The 18,705-nt window shown below is 39.1% G+C and overlaps 2 protein-coding genes across 6 annotated transcripts; one reads left to right on the forward strand and one right to left on the reverse strand.

The window, feature by feature from the left end:
• Positions 1–3,106: 3,106 nt before the first annotated feature.
• On the reverse strand, positions 3,107–5,209 carry swsap1 (SWIM-type zinc finger 7 associated protein 1). Its single transcript, XM_017459904.3, has 2 exons — positions 4,801–5,209; positions 3,107–4,060 (listed from the first exon to the last, which is right to left on the reverse strand). The coding sequence occupies exons 1-2, from the start codon at positions 5,104–5,106 to the stop codon at positions 3,482–3,484; spliced, it is 885 nt and encodes a 294-aa protein (XP_017315393.1). The 5' UTR covers positions 5,107–5,209; the 3' UTR covers positions 3,107–3,481.
• A 105-nt stretch (positions 5,210–5,314) lies between these two features.
• On the forward strand, positions 5,315–18,091 carry znf653 (zinc finger protein 653). Of its 5 annotated transcripts, XM_017459883.2 has the most exons (11): positions 5,315–5,819; positions 6,010–6,047; positions 7,021–7,055; positions 7,155–7,311; positions 7,573–8,087; positions 8,233–8,413; positions 8,723–8,798; positions 9,054–9,165; positions 9,833–9,947; positions 12,694–12,793; positions 14,795–18,091. In XM_017459883.2, the coding sequence occupies exons 1-11, from the start codon at positions 5,524–5,526 to the stop codon at positions 14,970–14,972; spliced, it is 1,803 nt and encodes a 600-aa protein (XP_017315372.1). In that variant the 5' UTR covers positions 5,315–5,523; the 3' UTR covers positions 14,973–18,091. The 5 variants fall into 5 exon arrangements, with proteins under 5 accessions (XP_017315372.1, XP_017315346.1, XP_017315353.1 ...); XM_017459857.2 differs by having other exon boundaries at positions 7,021–7,311; XM_017459864.2 differs by having other exon boundaries at positions 7,021–7,311; positions 7,579–8,087.
• The last annotated feature ends 614 nt before the right edge of the window (positions 18,092–18,705 follow it).

Genomic DNA, 18,705 nt, shown 5'->3' on the forward strand with positions numbered 1-18,705 from the left:
ATCTAATTAAGACAGGTGGAGTACTCCTGTTTTAGTCGCATTATGGACGTGTAGTAGTGACATTTAAACACCTTAATCAAATTATGAACGTCGTGTGGAAGTTTTCACCGCATTTTGCGACAGGACACGATTACACACGGCAGTTTTACGTTTTACGGCGAACAAGAGAGTTCGGCTATGTCCCAAATCGCATACTTTCCTACTATAGGCCTGTAGTGGGGAAAAATACATGTATCTCGGCTACTATATAGACGGTAACTACACGATTTGGGACAGACCCACCGCTTCAAGCAGTTGTCTATTAGCACGTATAGTATGACAAATAATTAACTGCACTTAAAGCGTTCGTTAAAATAAATAAATAAATAATTTAAAAAAAAACACCCAAAACTGTATACGGTACCATAACGAAGACGAACTGTATGTTGATACGTGAAATTCTGGAGGGACGTCGTGGCGCGGTGACGTAATGACGCGGGCTGTTAATCTAATTATGTTCTAAAACATGTAAAACGGGAACATGACAGAAGTATTCTAAAAGTGACTCATGTAAACACCTTAATAAAATAGTTTTAGATCTTCAAACGAAATACAACATAAAACAAAGGCAAGCTGAGTAAACACACAATACAGCTTTTTTTTTTATTGAAGCAAAAAAAAAAAAAAAAGTTATGCAACACCTATTACCATTGTGAAAAATGAATTGCTGCCTTAAACTTAAAATCTGTTTGTGCCACCTTTAGCAGCAATAACTGCAACCAAATGCTTCTGATAACTGGAGATCAGTCTTTCACAGCACAGTGGTGGACTTTTGGCCCACTCTTCTTGCAGAAGTGCTTTAATTCAGCCACACTGGAAAGTTCTCAAGCATGAACTGCCCATTTAAGGTCCTGCCAACAGCATCTCAATGGCTTCAAGTCAGGACATTGACTAGGCCAATCAAAAACTTTAATTTTGGTTAGAGCTAACAACTTATTCGATAAAATTGGTTGGTCTACGCATGGCACAGGGCATGTTTACTCATTACGTTACTTCTGTTAGAAAAACACGCTTCGGAGATTAAATACAAAAGTTGTGTCCCAAATGATTACTGTACACTTACACTATGCACTCTGCACTACCGTCTAGTATATATATATATATATATATATATATATATATATATATATTACAGCATTTATGCATTAGTTTTTATGGATGCACAAAAAGCACCAAATTAAACTACAGTCCTAAATGAATAATATATATTCTGGTGTGTGTCTGTGTATTGGGTTCCTTTCTGTTTTGGACAAACAGTTGTGCAAAGTTTTAGTCAAAAGTTTATATTTGTAACACTCAGTTTGTGGACTTTATTTTAAATAAACAAAGGAAAAATGGTATTGAGTTTGCCACGCCCCATCCGATTAATTGAGAAAAAAAATATATATATATATTTTAATTGGCCAACTAATCGATTATGAAAATAATTGTTATTTGCAGCCCTAATTTTTTTTTTTTTTTTTTTTTAACCATTCAGAGATGGACCTCCTCCTATGCTTTGGATCATTGTCTTGCTGCATAATCCAGTTCTGCTCAAGTTTCAACTTACAGACTGAAGACAGGACATTCTCCTTCAGGATTTTCTGGTAGAGAACAGAATTCATGTTTCCCCTCAATTATTGTGAGTTGGCCAGACCCTGAAGCAGCAGAGCATCGCCACACCATCACACTTTCCACCACCATGCTTAACCGTAGGTATGATGTTCTTTTTATGGAATTCTGTGTTTGGTTTACGCCAGATATAACGGGATTCCTGTCTTCCAAATAGTTCCACTTTCGACTCATCAGTCCACAGAACATTCTCCCAAAAGGTTTGAGGAGTGTTTTGGCAAAATTCAGATGAGCTTTAATGTTCTTCTGGGTTAGAAGTGGTTTTCACCTCGCCACTCTTCCATGGATGCCATGAGTCATGAGCAGTGACCTTTATTGATACAGGAGAGGCCTGCAGTTCCTTTGATGTTGTCCTTGTTGTCCTCTTTTGTGACTTCCTGGATGAGTCGTTGCTGTGCTCTTGGAGGAATTTCGGAAGATCAGCAACTTCTCGGAAGGTTCATAACTGTGATGAGTTTTTCCATTTGGAGATAATGGCTCTCATTGTGATTCTTTGGAGTCCCAGAGCCTTTGAAATAGCTTTGTAACCCTTCCCAGGCTGATGTATTTCAATCACCTTCTTCCTCATCATCTCTGGAATTTCTTTCAATTTTGGCATAGTGTGTTACTGGATAAGACCTTTTTTCAACAGCATGAATTTGGTTAAAGTTCTATTTAAGTGTTGATTAGTTAGCATCTAGTCCAGCTGAACCACATTATGAATGCAGTTTCATAGATTTTGGGAATTAGTAACTACGGGGACAAATACATTTTCACACAAGTGTTATGACCCACGATATTCTGCAAGTATGTTTTAGTGTGTTGAATCGGTGCAGGTCGAGCTGTTTCTGACTCCAGTGAGGGCCTTCCTGCTCTGCTTTGGATGCTGATCCCTCAGCTTTGTGTGCTGCTTCTGCGCCAAAGATGACATCAATGGGCAACAGTATTTAACGGCGACAGAAGCCACTGCTATCAGCTTCGTTTTGCAGATGCTCACTTGTATTGCCTTTGAATTGTGCTTGGGAGTCCACTCCGTATTTCCCTTGTGATATTTGGTTTTTGAACTGTGCCAGTCGTGTCGTGACTCTGAGCTTGATCTGCCCTTTGATGTCTTGTTTGCTGTTTAGATTGTATAAACACATTGCTACATTTTTGTAAATATGAAACAGTGTATATATTCATGGTAGTAGGGATGCAACTGCCATTTCTGTTGGTTTTGGGTTTTTGTCTCTGTTTTCAGTAAGGGAGTATAGGGAGGCGAATTGTCTTTCGTTCATGTTTTTCTTTTTAGTTACGTTAGTTTCCCTTAAACAGCGGTTTTTGTTTGTTGTTTTGGCCTTGGTCCACTGTGAAGTTTTCCCTCGTTTATCTGTGGTGTACAGCATCCTGTAAATACCACTCTATATATTATATACACACACGCCTTTATTTACGCTGTGCGACCTAACCTTGGACTGGGTCATAACAACAGGCCCAGTTGGTATTGGATAATGATATTTATTGAAGCAAAAAAGTTAACATTTAAAAACTTTTTCACAGCACTGTATATGCATAAAGAAATATCACGTTACCCACGATATCTCAGAAAAAGCACATTGTGAGATAATTTATCACATCATATCGCCCAGCTGTAGCCTGTGTTTTCTGAACAACCACTTGAATCCAAATTGACTAAAAACCTTTATCTGGGAACAAGAGGATGATTCATTAGTAAAACCATGGAAATGTATATTTTATTTTTCCAATTTACAAGAATTTATTTGTTACACTGTGAGTGTGCAGAACAAAAGTCTTTTTTTCTTTTTCTTCAAGCATTTTTATTAAAATAAATTCCCGTAAACACTGTCAATAGTCATGTTTCATTTCCACAATCAGAATGTTGAACCTGTGAGGTCTCCTCTTTTGGTGCACTTTCTGGCCTGAACTCCAATGCCCCATTAGGCTGCATCACCACATGCCACTGCAATCCCAGACATTTCTCTCCTTTACCATACCCATCAACTTGCAGTCCTGGACCCGAAAGGTACAGCAGCCACTCGTTCTGTGCTTCTCCGCTATTTATTACTTTGTGGATGTTGCACCTCACCTGCAGGTAGCGCTCCAGGACTAAGAGGATGGAATCCGGGGCAAACACATCACCTCCTCGTCGTTCCCACTCAGGGTGATAAGAGACAATGACCCTGCATGGAGATTGTTGTCTTTTCTCACTTCTGGCCTTGAGGAAAGCAGCTGTGTCATGCAGGAGGGCTACGATGTGAGCAGCCGTGCTCTGAGAATCTTGCTGCGGCCTGTCCTGAACACACACATACCGCTCCACTCCATCTACAATTAGCAAGGTAGGAAATGGTGCAGTCTCAGGTACCAGCTCATGAAGGGATGCCACATCCTCCAGCAGCTCCTCCAATGTATTGGGATACACAAACCTGATTTTCTACAAGGACAGAACATTAATGGAAAATCCACTATAAATGGCTTGAATATCAATATATACAGTCCCCTCCAAAACTATTGGAATGGCAAGGCTAAATAATTTATTTTTTTTTCTGAAGACATTTGGGTTTGAGATCAAAAGATGAATATGACAGTTTAGAATTTCAGCTTTTATTTCCTGGTATTTATAGGTAGATGTGTTAAACAACATAAAACATTTTGTATAAGACCACCCAATTTGTAGGCAAGCAAAAATACTGGAACATGTGACTGACAGGTGTTTCTTGTTACCCAGGTGTGTCCTGTTAGACTAATTGTTTAAACAATAAACAGCTCTGAATGTCTACTCTTGGTTTAGCCTTCATTTTTCACCTGTAAAGACTGCATTTGTTGTTAAAAAGGATAAGCCATCATGAAGCTAAGAGAGCTGTCTATGGGAGAAAAGCAAGCCCTTTTGAAGCTGAGAATAGAGGGAAAAATCTATGAGGCATTGCACAAACATTGGGAATTGCCAATACAACAATTTTATACAACAATACAACAATCATACACTATACAAACGACTCAAACCCGAAGAGAGATCAGAAGAGAATAACCAGAGCAGTTTGAGCTAACAGGAAGGATATGGTAACTCAAATAAGCGCTCTTTACAACTGCAACCATTTTCTATCTGCAGAGTTTGAGCACAATTTCCCAAAAAGCATCACACCACAAAAACCCAAGTTTAACCTTCTTAGTTACCTTCAGATTCTCGGGCTTCAGAGATGAATCCTGCACAGTTACTGGAAGGCTCTGAATTTGGTTTTGTGTGAAAAACAGCACTTTGTAGCCCATTTCTGAAGCTGCTGTTAGAGCTGTCAGGAATAACAGCGACCTATTGATGTTTTCATCTCCTACCACCAGGGTGCTGCTCTCAGGCTGAGAAGAGAGTTTTATATCACCTGATGCGTGCAGCTGTGAACCAAACCGTTGGAAAACAACACTCAGTATGTCAACCATGGCTATTTCACAAATATGTATATATAGGCTATTTTGACCGCAGGACATAACAGTGTAGTAAGCTGGTTTCCCGAAAGCCACAAAGTGGCACTATAACAAGATGGCTAAACGTAGCACCTTGTACTTGTTTTCCCCGCGAACTGAGAGCGCACCGCCCCCTCACTGTGATTGGACAGTTAAAGACTCTCTTATTTCGATTGGATACTCAATGTGTCAATTCCCTGGTGTCTCGTTGCTTGTTTTCATTACTGGTGTTTTATGTAATTTCGATACTAATCATTCAAACAACTCAAACGGTGGACACTAACATGTTCGTGCGTGAAATTTATCATTTCATATTCTGGACAAAAATAAACAAACAAACAAACAAATAAATAAATCCACTTCCTTTAAAGGTGCTTTCGTACTTCCGCTCAGCTCAAATCCCTTTAAGAAAACCACAACAACTCAACAGCTGATGTAAAGATGGCGACCCTGTGCTCAGAAATGACCGCTAGTCTGGACTCGAAAGACTCCGGGAATGAAATTCATGCTATTTTACGGCGGTGCAGGGGGCGACCCAGGCTGTCGGACACAGACCGAGCTCGAAGACGACTCGAATCCCGGAAAAAGTACGATGTTCGACGAGTGTACCTCGGAGAATCGCACAAGGTCTGGAGCGACCTGCGACAGAAAACCTGCATGAGCGACGCCGGACTCGCCGAGTATTTAATCCTGCTGAACTCGGCTTACGGAGAAAGATACCAGCAGAAATACTGCGTGTAGGTGCAACATTTCCTCCCCATTAATGCCTAACATTAAATGTAAATGCTGTTTATTGTTAAAAGCGGTGTTCTAACCGCTTTTGATAGTAATGTAGACTTAAACATCCACACAAATGATGTCAGATTGATTTGAAACCATTTAAAGTTTGAACCACCGAAATAACGCTGTCTGCTCTTATCTCGGCAGGAAGAACTTTCCAGAATTGTGCAGAAATCAGAAAAAAGGTAATGTAAGAATTCCTAAAGGTTCATAAAAAGTTACATGTCAGTCATTGCGTGCAAGCATCATAAATCTATATATTAGGTCAAGTTCACAATATCAGAGGTCCAACATAACTCAGTTCAGAGATCATGTTTATCCACTGTGAAAATCTTTGAACAAAATCAACTCCGGCATCACACCATCTAGTAGCACATGCAACCTTCAAGCAGGGACAACCGGCTGTCCTTCTCTCGTGCGATACTTGATTCGATCATGCAGCGTTCTCCTTTAGAACGTCAGGACGATCTGGCCGTTTTTATCTACGTAGGCCACCAGTTCGGTCCCTTGTCATCTCGAGGTTGCACTACTGCAATCTCAATCCTGGCAGGTCTTCCCCCGTGTGCCATCTGACCCCTTTCACTGTTCCAGGAATCATCTGCAAGACTTGTTTTCAATCTCCCCACATTCTCCTACATTACTCCATTTCTGCATTCCCTCTGCTGGCTTACTGTAGCTGCCTGCATTAGATTTAAATCGCTGATGCTTGCATACAAAGCCGAAAACGGACCTGTGGCCACCTACCTGAAGACACATATTACCCCCTGCTTTGCACCACGGTTCGATTTAATCTACCGTCCCTCAAGGTACAAGGAAGACATGCATCAAGACTCTTCTGTGTGCAGGTAACCAGGTGGTAGAAAGAACTTCCCCTGGCTGCCCAAACATCTGAGCCACTGACTGTCTTCAATTGAAGACTGAAGACCTACCACCAAGCGTTTAAATGAAATCTAAAAGTAAACAATATCCTTTGACTTGTGTGAGTTATTTGTTATTGTTTTTTTTGGTGGGGGGGCTGGCCCTGAACTATTGAACTAGCATGAGTATATGTTTCTGATGGAGACTACAACGTGCTTCTGTAAGTTGCTCTGGATAAGAGTGTATGTTAAATACTGTAAATGTTCATGATGAACATTTCTTCTTTATTTCTTCATTTAGGGAAGAAGGTGACCGCCACGAGCTTACACAACTTGGTGAGTTGGTATCAGCAGCACTGCCAAATGTGCTCTCATGAGCCTGAGCTGCGGTCTATGGAGCCATTGATGGGCCTGTCCACTACTGTTCTCTGGCAGTGTGATGCTGAGCATTCATTCATTCAGTACATTTCATGGCCTCTGGGAGGCAGTAGCGAGTCTGATGAGGATGACAACAATGATGAGCCAGAGCCAGAGAAAAAGACAGCTGTCCAGACTACAGCAACAGCTGTGAGCAACCAAAGGACATTGGCAGGTGTGGTTGTATGAGTAATCATAAATCAAAGAAAGGCCAACTTTGAGACAATGATGAATACTTTAACATTTTTTGAAATTCAAGTTGTTTTATTTGGCTTGCATGTAGGAGTTTTTTTCTTAATTTTTTAGATGTCTGCAGTTATTTATATTTAAATGTTTTTAAACTGGAATTCCTAAAATTCATGGGATCTTGGCGATAACTACCATGAGGTAGCTGTGCAGTTATTTTTTGGACTTATAATGCCTATCATTTGTCCAGATACAGAAGATGAGCTGGAGAGTGCCACAGCAGAGGTTTCTAAAGTGGCTCAACAGATGTCCTCCACAGCTTTCAGTCAAGTTCCAGAATCCCACAGCGAAGCTGTCACATCCTCACCCTCCCTGGGAGACCAGGTCCTGTGGGAAACAGAAGCAGAGCGAGAACAGGAGCTGGCCATGGCTGACTGTGAAAATGGCATGAGAGATGACTTTCCTTTGGTGGAGCCAAGTGACTCAAAGCCCGAAGTTGTAGGAGGTCATGGTCCTGGGACAGATGGTTATGAATGCGTGGTGGTCACGGCAGCTTTGATGGAAAGCCTGCATGGACCGGACGGAGAAAGCCATTTGACGGAGGACATCGATGAGAACGGAGCACGACCAATCTCGGGAGGTATGACCCACATGCCCTCAGCAGCCACTCCAGTACAAGCAGAGCTCTATGAAACCCAGGCACTACGGAGCATGGTGGGCAGCTGTGAGCTACCAGACCAGCATGCTACACTGCAGGGCTCACAGGTAGGTCACTCTGGAGATGCTGGATTACAAAAAACTGTACAGTGTAAAGCAAATCTTTGTAATGTTGCTCAAATGTTTGAATTTATTTGTTTTTGTTTGTTTTCCTCCCTTGGATCCTTCCTGTTTCAATTTCACTTCTCTTTAGCTGATCATAATCACAGGATCCAGTTACGAAACAATGACATCTGAAGGCATTCAGCTCAATGTGGCTGGAGGAGACATGGAGGGGGTCACGTGCACAGTGATCGAGGGGATGTCTTACAATCAGATGTGCCAATCAGAAACCATAATCCAGAACAGTGTCTCACATACAGATACCATGACAGGTATGATAGCGCTGCACTGGGCTTTAATCATTATAAAAGTTGCACATCAATTTAAAGGCATGTAAAGAGTAGCACAGTAATCTAGTAAGCTCAATATATTATATTCTTACTGTGCTTAGCTTGTGATCAAAGCCACACCAGTGACCAATAATGCAGTTCACTTGTGCTGCATGTGGTCTTACATGTTTTTTTAAAACATGTTTGAGATGTGACTCTTACTAAAGACTGCACATCCTTTTTGTCCATGTAAAAATAAACCGTGCATTTTTTTCATTGTAAAATATAGTAATTTAATATGTTGTTTTCCAGACCTGAGTGAGAAGCAGCTGTTGGAACCTAGTGAAGAATTGCACAGTCAGAAGGATATTCAGTGCTCTCTCAGCAGGTCTGTGTGAATCTACCGAGGGACATTTGGGTAGTTGTACAACCAAGTGAGCTTTCTGAGCCATTGCCTTCATGATCATGAAGATTATTTTAAACTTACTTTCTGCCTTCCTTATTGTTAAGGTTGGTGATATTACCTTTTCATAGAGATGATGCTGTGTTTTAAGGCCTGTTGCCATGGTATCACTGCTGATGTCTTTGAAAGAGCAAGTTTTAGGGATGAAAATCATCTGTGTGTGCATGGATGTAACCTCAGGTCTAGGAGAAGTCGTCAAGGTCCAGTTATTGAGGCAGATGGCATGCTGAAAATGTTCCACTGTCCATATGATGGCTGCAGCCAGGTGTATGTGGCCCTCAGCAGCTACCAGGTGAGTATAACTAACACTACTGTGGTGCTCCTTGGCCTAAATGGGCAACTAAAGACTCGCTTGAAAAACACTCCTTATGACTGGAATTTAATGTACTCTAAGGAATGTGCTTTAATTGATACTAAGGGGTATTTTGTTTGTTATTATATTGTTGCCTTCCTGATGCTTACCGGAATCTGAAGTAGCCTGGCCACTGGGGAAAAGCTGTAATTCATGGATCATTCACTTTTAATCACAGTATAACGTCCTGTATTTACTAGTTAAACAATGTTGTTGGGTTTTGTTTTGTTTTTCTTCGTTGCCATACTTTAAACAGAAGACTATTTGGTTTACCATTAATGGCAATACCAAATGATGTGCAAACATTTCCTTTGGATTTTGTTGTAGTTTGCTGTATTGTAGTTTTATTCATTTGCAGACATCTTTAAAGTCATTATGTTGGTTTAATTTCACTGGAAGAGTAAGTGTAATGTGCCTGAAATGTTTACCAAAAAATTATAGTTCGCTTTCTTTAATGAGTAACCTGCTACATAGATAAATGGCAGTTATTAGTTCATTTTAAGAATAATTAACAGTACTACAAGCTACATAAGATACTCCAATTCTGTTGTTTTTCTTTGCAAAAAAAAACCTAAATGGATTTGATCCATCGGTCTGTCTGTTGCAGAATCATGTGAACCTGGTACACAGGAAAGGCAGGACAAAAGTGTGTCCACATCCTGGCTGCGGGAAGAAGTTTTACCTGTCTAACCATCTACATCGCCATATGATTATTCACTCGGGTAAACACACTTGCACTTCCTATGTTTATGGTTGCGTTCACACAGTCCAAAATATTTGAACAGCAAGGCCAATTAATTTGTTTGTGCTATACACCAGACATTTGGGTTTGAGATCAAAAGACGGATATGAGACAGGAGTTTATTTTTTCAGCCTTTATTTCCTGGTATTTACATCTACGTTTATGTTAAACAACATAAAACACAGAACCTTTTGTATCAGACGATCCATTTTTTAGGTCAGCAAATTAACAGATAAGTCTTTATGTAAATTAAAGTAAATAACACTTAATATTTGGTTGCACGGATGGATGGATGGGTAGATAGAAAGAAAGATTAGCAGAGGGAAATTTTGTAATGATGCTGCAGATATAGCACAGCTGTTTTGTTTGTGTTTTTTTTCTTTCCAAATTTGTTTTTTGTGGGGGTTTTTAAAAAAAAAAAGAAAATAAATAAAAAATTGGGTCGCATACCCATTCACCATCACCAATGTTCAAATCTACACCAATGTCTCAAACCCAAACATCCCTAGACCAAAACCAAATGAATTGGCCTTGCTGTTCAAATAGTTCAAAATTAATAAGTATGTCAATTATTTTTCTAGTAGTACATGTATGAGATTGTTTTGAAAAAGTTATTTAAGCTGGATACAGTAGGGGAAATAAGTATTGAATGCGTCAACATTTTTTTCTGTAAATATATTTCCAATGAGGTTATTCACATGAAATTTTCACCAGACATCAGTATTAACTCAAGAAATCCTCAAATATAAAGAATTCCTTAAATGAAGTTATGTGTAATAAAGTGGAATGACAGGGGGAAAAAAGTATTGAAAATGCTAAGAAAACAATCACTCCGTCATCAAGTGACCACGCACAGTAGCTCCTCGCAAGTTTTCTGACCAGAGAGGCAGAAGAATAGTCAGAAGAGCAGCCCAAAAGCCAAAACAATAGGCAATGCACTCCACCGCCATGGCTTCTATGCATGCGCACCCTGCAAAACTCCATTACTAAAGAAAAGGCATGTCGAAGCTCGTTTAAAGTTTGCTACAACTCATTTGGACAAGCCTATGAAATACTGGGAGAGTGTAGTCTGGTCAGACGAGAGCAAAATTTTATTTTTTGGCTGTCATACACACACCATTTTTGGAGAAGAAATGGCACTATACATCACCCTTAAAACACTATACCAACAGTGAAGTTTGGAGGTGGAAGTATCATGGTGTGATGCTGTTTTTCACTGTTTTGGTACTGGCAGACTTCATATAATTGGAGGAACGATGAATGGACCCCTTTACCGTCTATATTCTTGAGAAGAATCTGCTGCCATCCACCAGGATGATGAAGATGAGACATGGGTGGACCTTCCTGCAGGACAACGATTGAAACATACAGCAAAGGAAACTCAATTGGTTTCAGAGAAAAAAAATCAAGTTGTGAGAATGGCCCAATCACCTGACTTGAATCCAATTGAACAAGATTTAAAGACAATATGTTTAGAAGAATGGGCCAAAATCACACCTGAATGACACGGCCAATTAATTTCTTCATACAGGAAGCATCTTGAGGCTGTCATTACAAACAAAGGCTTCTCCACTAAGTATTAAATAAATTTCAGATAGCGTGTTCAATACTTTTCTCCTGTGTCATTCCACTTTATTAAACATAACTTTTATTTATGGACTTTAATGTTTGAATTTCTTTACATGTTTGAATTTCTTGATTTAATACCAAAGTCTGGTGAAAATTTCATGTGAATAACCTCATTGGAAAAATATTTATTGAATAAAATGTTGACATATTCAATATAAAATTTCCCCCACTGTATTTGCCTAAGCCAGTGGTTTTCAAAGTGCGGGCCGCCAGGGGGCACCCGAGGGGCCTCAATAATTTGGTGTGAAAAATAAATAAATACATGATTCTCACTCTCAGACAACCACACACACACACACACACAATCAATTCCTAATGTAATGTAAAAAAATGGGGGGGGGGTATATTCAGAAGTCTGTATTTTCAATGTGTTTTAAAGACATCTTGCAAAAGGGGGGCCTCGGTCAAATGTTAATGCCATTTGGGGGGCCTTGCCCTGGAAAAGTTTGGGAACCCCTGGCCTAAGCTACTTATCAAATAGAATACAAAATAACATATGACCAAATCTGCATCTTCACTGCACTTTTGTATATCAGCAAAACAAGTTGGGATTTTTAGCTGAAAGGATTGGGCTTCACCTGCAGTGATGCAAATTTCAACCTGCTAGCCCAGTATTTACATGTCATATACATACAACGCCCCAATTTATCCTCATATACAATTAATTTTCATTAAACACACTATAATTTTATGCAGGTCTAGTGATGTTGTAGCGGAAAGCATTCGGCAGGCTGTGGAGAACTGTGGATAAAAGTAAATAGAAGGGACTAATATTTTTTTTTATTATTGTTTAACTGAAGCTAGGGGTGCTTTTGTTCAAGGTTATCAATTTGTTTGCTTTTTTATGTTGTTCCTTATGCTACTTATCCTGCTATACTGATATTGAGTATATATTAATTTTGATTATATAATAAGTAGTTTTCCGGTTGTTAAAATGGTGTGCTCATATTTACATACATTCCGATGTGAGATTGTACAAATGTGGCAAAGATTAAATTGATGAATAGCAACACTGGGTTTTGCGTATGCTCGTTTTACAGATAATTTTGACTGTACTGTTTGATGAATAAGGGCCATTGTCCATTATGTTTGACCAGGAGTGCGAGACTTCATCTGCGAGACATGTGGCAAGTCTTTCAAACGCAAGAACCATTTAGAGGTGCACAGGCGCACTCACACCGGAGAGACACCATTACAGTGAGTTTAACCTCATCTCATTCAAAGACCTGTTGTGTGGGTTTAACCTATTAGAATTATTGTTCATATAGTCCAGAAATGTATATTCACATTGTAATGCAATAGAAGTAGTGTGTGTGTGTGTGTGTGTGTGTGTGTGTGTGTGTGTGTGTGTGTGTGTGTACCAATCAGCTATAACTTTAAAACAACCTGCCTAATATTGTGTAGGTCCTCCTTGTGCCCCCAAAACAGCTCTGACCTGTTGAGGTATGGACTCTACAAGACTTCTGAAGGTGTGCTGTGGTATCAGGCACCATGATGTTAACAGCAGTTCCTTTAAGTACTGTAAGTTGTGAGGTGGGGCCTCCATGGAACAGATTTGTTTATCCAGCATATCCTCCATATGCACGATTGGATTGAGATCTGGGGAATTTGGAGGCCGAGTCAACACCTTGAACTCTTTGTCATATTCCTCCAACCATTCCTGAACAATTTTTGCAGTGTGGCAGGGCACATTATCCTGCTGAAAGAGGCCGCTGCCATTAAGGAGTAGTGTTGCTATGAAGGGATGTAGTTGGTCTGCAACAATTTTTAGGTAGGTGCTGCATGTCTCAGTAACATCCACATGAATACCAGGACCCAATGGTTTCCCATCAGAGCATAGAACCCAGAGCATCACACTGCCTCACCACTTGCCTTCTATGCAACCCCATACGCTGCAAGCTGCAATGCACTACTGTATGTGTTCTGACACCTTTCTATCATAGCCAGCATTAACTTTTGTGTTACAGTAGCACGTCTGTGGGATCAGACCAGACTGGATAGGCTTCACTCCCTATGCATGAATGAGCCTTGGGCACCCATGATCCTGTCGTTGCTTCACTGTTTGTCCTTCCTTAGATCACTTTTGGTAGGTTCTAACCACTGTACACCGGGAACACCTTAGAAGACCTGCCGTTCTGGAGATGCTCTGACCCAGTCATCTAGCCATCACACTTTGGCCCTCATCAAAGTTGATCAAATTCTTATACTTGCCCATTTTTCCTGTTTCCAACACATCAACTTTGAGAACTTGCTGCCTAATTTATCCCACCTCTTAAGAGGTGCCATTGTAACAAAGTAATCCGTGTTCTTCATTTCACCTGTCAGTGGTTTTAATGTTATGGCTTATCTGTTTGTCTGTGTATAGATAATAGATGATCTTCAGGTCTGTAATACTGATTATTTTAGTTAAATGGACTAAATTGGAGTTAAAATATGGACTAATGTAACAAATTGTAACTACATTTGAGATACATTTATCAAATATTAAAATACAGGAAGCCTGTTTAGATTTTCATACAGTGCAAACTGTCCATCCAACACAAGGTAATGAAATAGATGGGAAATGGCCTGTATGAAAATGTAACACAATCCTAAAACAATATCCTGTTTGTGCTTAAACACAATGTATTTTATTTGGCATGTACCTATTCCTCTTTTGGCTTTCTGATAGTTACTGCTACCAGAGCTCTGGATTCTGATCGATATCTAACATCCTGTAAATGACTGAGCTTTAAAAGCACAGTGACGGCTTTAAGATAAGTTGTGTCCACTGTTCATGTACAAGATCTGCTGTGTCAGAGAACATAACATTTACGGTATAAAATCTGCCATAAGTTTGTTACGCCTGCTCCGATACTGAGCTAATGTTTCAGGCCAGTATCGCCCTGATACCCAAACTCTGCTTGGGACTTTTTCTTTAGACAATTGAAACCTGTTCAACAAGCAATGATGTCATTCCAACAGCAATTATAGGCTTTACCCAGTTTTTCATAACAGTCTGCTGTATTTGTACCAGCTACAAAGTTATCTGTGCTGTCTTATGAGCACATAGGGAGCTGTCGAATTCACGGCATAGATAACATACAGTTCATCACGTGAGTTTCAGTAATACTGCAGGTTGTCAGTAATAATACTCTGAATCACCTGCCATACCATTCCTCTGAACCCCTATGAAAAATAGTGGCTTTATCCTTGCAGGTGCGAGATCTGTGGTTATCAGTGTCGTCAGCGGGCTTCCCTCAACTGGCATATGAAGAAACACATGTCCGAGGCACACTACAACTATACCTGCGAGCACTGCGGCAAGCGCTTTGAGAAACTCGACAGTGTCAAGTTCCACAAGCTCAAAAGCCATCCAGACAGACATACCACTTGAAAGAGAGAGGACTCAAGATTGATATTAACAACAAACAAACAAAACAAAAAAAAACATAAGGGCTTCTTTTAACACCAGTTTTATCTAGGTTAGTGACTGGTGGGCACTGAGCAAGTGCACATGGAGAAGGAGGTGAAGAAACAGAGCACTTCTAAAAAGAAGTGTGGGCAGTTACAGCAGAAGTTAAACCTGTGTGTGTGTGTGCTAGTTTGAGGCATAATTTTTCTGTGTGCTGTGCTGGTCACAGCTTATGGTGTTGCATGGTTCTGAAATGTCTGTGTACAGTATTGTTTACACAGTGTTTTGTATGTTCACATTCTACTCTAAACTCTCATCTTAAGCTTTATAAAATGTGTTTTTCATATGTGTTTAAACACATTTTATGTGTTTTGAAAGTTTTCATGATGCATCTTTTAGCTGGTATGAAATTGAGTGCACAGAATTGGTGGAGTGTGGAAATTGCCAATACAGAATCTATGCTGTTTTTTTTTATGGAATATTGCCACTGAAAGCAGTTATTTTTCAACATGTATCAGATGAATATCTTTTGCGTCATAAAATACAAGGGACAATTATGTTCCACTGTGATGGACTGACGTCTCAGCCAGGGTGTACCACCTTGTGCCCAGTGTTCCCAGAATAGGCAGTCCATCCCGGATTTTGCGATCATGGAGTTGAATGCAAAATCAAGGAAATGCTGCAATATTCGCAGAAGCTTACAATTTTTCAAAATTACTGCAGATTTGAGCCACAAACATTCAGCCAAAGCTCTCTTTGATTAATGTACATGTACAGCTAAAAAGTCTAATTTACCAACAGACATCACTGTGAAAGACAATTTTGTGCAATTGCACTTTCACCAATTCAAGTGGTTTTCCGTTAAAAAAAAAAAAAAAAAAAGCACAAAAAACTTTCCGGCAAAATCAAGCATTTTTCGCCACACCAGTCTCAAATAAACTATATGAAATCCTGTACGGACTGGATAGGCTCTAGATATAACGCAACCCTAACTGGGATAAAGCAGCTACTGAAGATGAATTAATATTCCAATATTCGTATGCGGGTTGTTGCAATGCCAGTTTACCAATAGCCAAAAATGGAAACTGAAGGATTAGCTATGTTTGACATTTGTTTGTTCATGGAATCTGGATTAACTACACAAGCACCATCGTTTTAAAGTTTCAGCTGTCATTTCAGCTGTTCCAGGCTGAATTATTTAAAATAAATGCAAATATTTTGTCAAACTGAAAATATTCAGTTTTAAATAGCCCTTAGTTTTCAGGAATGTAAAGCAGTTTAGACAGAAGAGAATGCTTGTTTACCTTCACATGTCATGTAATAGATGTTAAAAATCCTTAAGACAACTGAAATCATGTGAGACCAAAACTTGAACAGCATCAGCATGTATGGAAAAAATTGAAGAAAAAAAGGAAGCGCCACCATAGAGACTGTAAATGTGGTGTTTTTAGGGGTTGTTTGAAGATTCCACCAAGTACCATGAGATTTGTGATTCATAGCCTGGCTACATCTGCCAGGCAGTTAAAGCCTGGCTTTTTAAGGGTCTTTAAGCTAGATAATGATCCATATCATGTATCCAAATCCAAAATCCAAAGGAACACAGTGAATTCCAGTGGTGATTTCAGTCTCTGACAAAAGAGAATATAAAGACTTTGAAATGGTCTGGATGGAGCATCTAAAATCCATCTACAGATCTCTCCAATCTTGTTCACCATTACAGGAAGAGGCTCAGAGCTGCTATTCTTTCCAGGAAAGCTTTTATGGAATATTAATTTGTTGGGGTGAAATAATTTGGAAGCATTTTTTTAAATAATAGAACCAAACATTATTTCTGTATGTTTAAGTTCACAATGTCACAAAGTGCATGTTCATTTCATATTGCATGTTTCATTTCAGTTATTGTTGTTGATATTCATTAGGGATGCCAATAATTGTGTAACAGTCTGACTACATGTAGCTATTCTGTTGAATTAATTACTGACTCAAAGACATTATATAGACAGCTGAGTGGATTTTGGGAACATGTAGGACTTTTATTGCAATACTGACTAACGGTGAATGAATGTACAGTAGGGGTCAGTTTGCATTTGCTTTATTTTAATTGGTCTTATGTTATTTTACGAACCTGTATTATTTATTAATATGCTTCTTTATAGAATAGATTTTTATATCAAACAGTTATCCTATATGGTTTTAATAAGATTTATTCAATCTTCAGTGTATGCTGCCATTTTTGATTACCTCTAGCTTCTGAGGAAAAGTCTACAACCCCCCCCACACACACACACACACACACCGCAAAGAACAGATGGGTGTTTTCAAGGTGTTTCAAGCCTCATGCTTTTGTCAGTCATTCATTAGGTGTAAATACTGTAATTGCTAGCTCCTTAAGTGTTCACACATTTGCGTATAATGTTTACAGCCCATCCTCATTGTTCTCTAACCAGAAAGTAGGAAGTACTACAAATGTAGCGCCTCTCTCTTACCTGCTTAATGTCCCAAAATAGAGCTGCATTGTTGAGTTTATAAGGAAGTGACCATATTACAGCACTTCAATTCTCAGGGGAAACAGTCACAAACTATCATGTTTCTCACTCCTTTATCTGAAACGTTTAGCATTTATGACTCGCCTCATTTATTTCTGCTACAGTGCTTATTTGCAACCATCCTGATTTCTTCTGTTTTTGTGTATATCATACTAAATCGTTTTAGATTTCTAAAACTTAAAAAATCCTAGCTTTTTAAGAATTTGTCAGTCCTTATGTTTACAAGCCAAATGAGGATTAACAGTTCAACACTGTAACTTTGGTGTTTTTCTTCAGCAAGGTTCAATATGATAACAGTCTTATATTGAAGTTGGGTTGAGAGTATTAATACTGTTTTTTAATTAGCAGTTTATTCTTGGGGGGGGTGATGACCATCTCCTTTTCTACTATATGATGTTCTGCTTGTGTTTTATCTGAAAATGATGCCCTTTTTGGAACAGGCACAATAAGCTACAGCTGTATTGCATTCATCTTGATCTTCTGTCCTTCATGACATGCACATAAACTCTTAGAGTGCTTGAATATTTGTTACACAAAATACAGCATTTACCCAGACTGCGTGTGGGTGTGCAAATTATTATACACAAGAATCTGCATGAATTAAAAGATATATGCAACCAGTATTGAAAGGTAATGGACCAACAAAGCATTATTTTTTGATAATTTCATAACATTTCTCAGGGCTTTGAGCTTTGTTTGAGCTAATTTAGTCCTCTATGTTGTTTGACATTATGTTTATAGCAAACTTCTCGTGTTCTATTCATATTTCTATACTACCTTTTGAAGTGAAAGACCAAGTTTGCAGTCTGCCACACCTCCAAGTTAAATAAACCCTTAGTTAATAATGGGCATATAAAACATGGAACAACAAAAGATGTTCTGGTGATCTGATTTAGCTTTTCTTTTGTCAACCAGCTTTTCAAGAACCTATTTGTGGCCGTTATCCTAGTGAAACCAGATTTTCTAGTTGTGGGCTTGGCTGAACACTGGACTAGCCTTTTAAAAAAATTGATATGATGTTGAAAGTAGCAGGATTATAATGCTTTATTCTATAATCCATCTGCCTTTAATAATGAATACAACATGAATAGCTGAATCATTGTTGTTTGTCCAAGTACAATTGAGTAAAATATTTTGTACAGATATAAACAATGGCGCTTAGTTTCATG

Source organism: Ictalurus punctatus, chromosome 2 (assembly GCF_001660625.3).
Source record: "Ictalurus punctatus breed USDA103 chromosome 2, Coco_2.0, whole genome shotgun sequence".
NCBI lineage: Eukaryota > Metazoa > Chordata > Actinopteri > Siluriformes > Ictaluridae > Ictalurus > Ictalurus punctatus.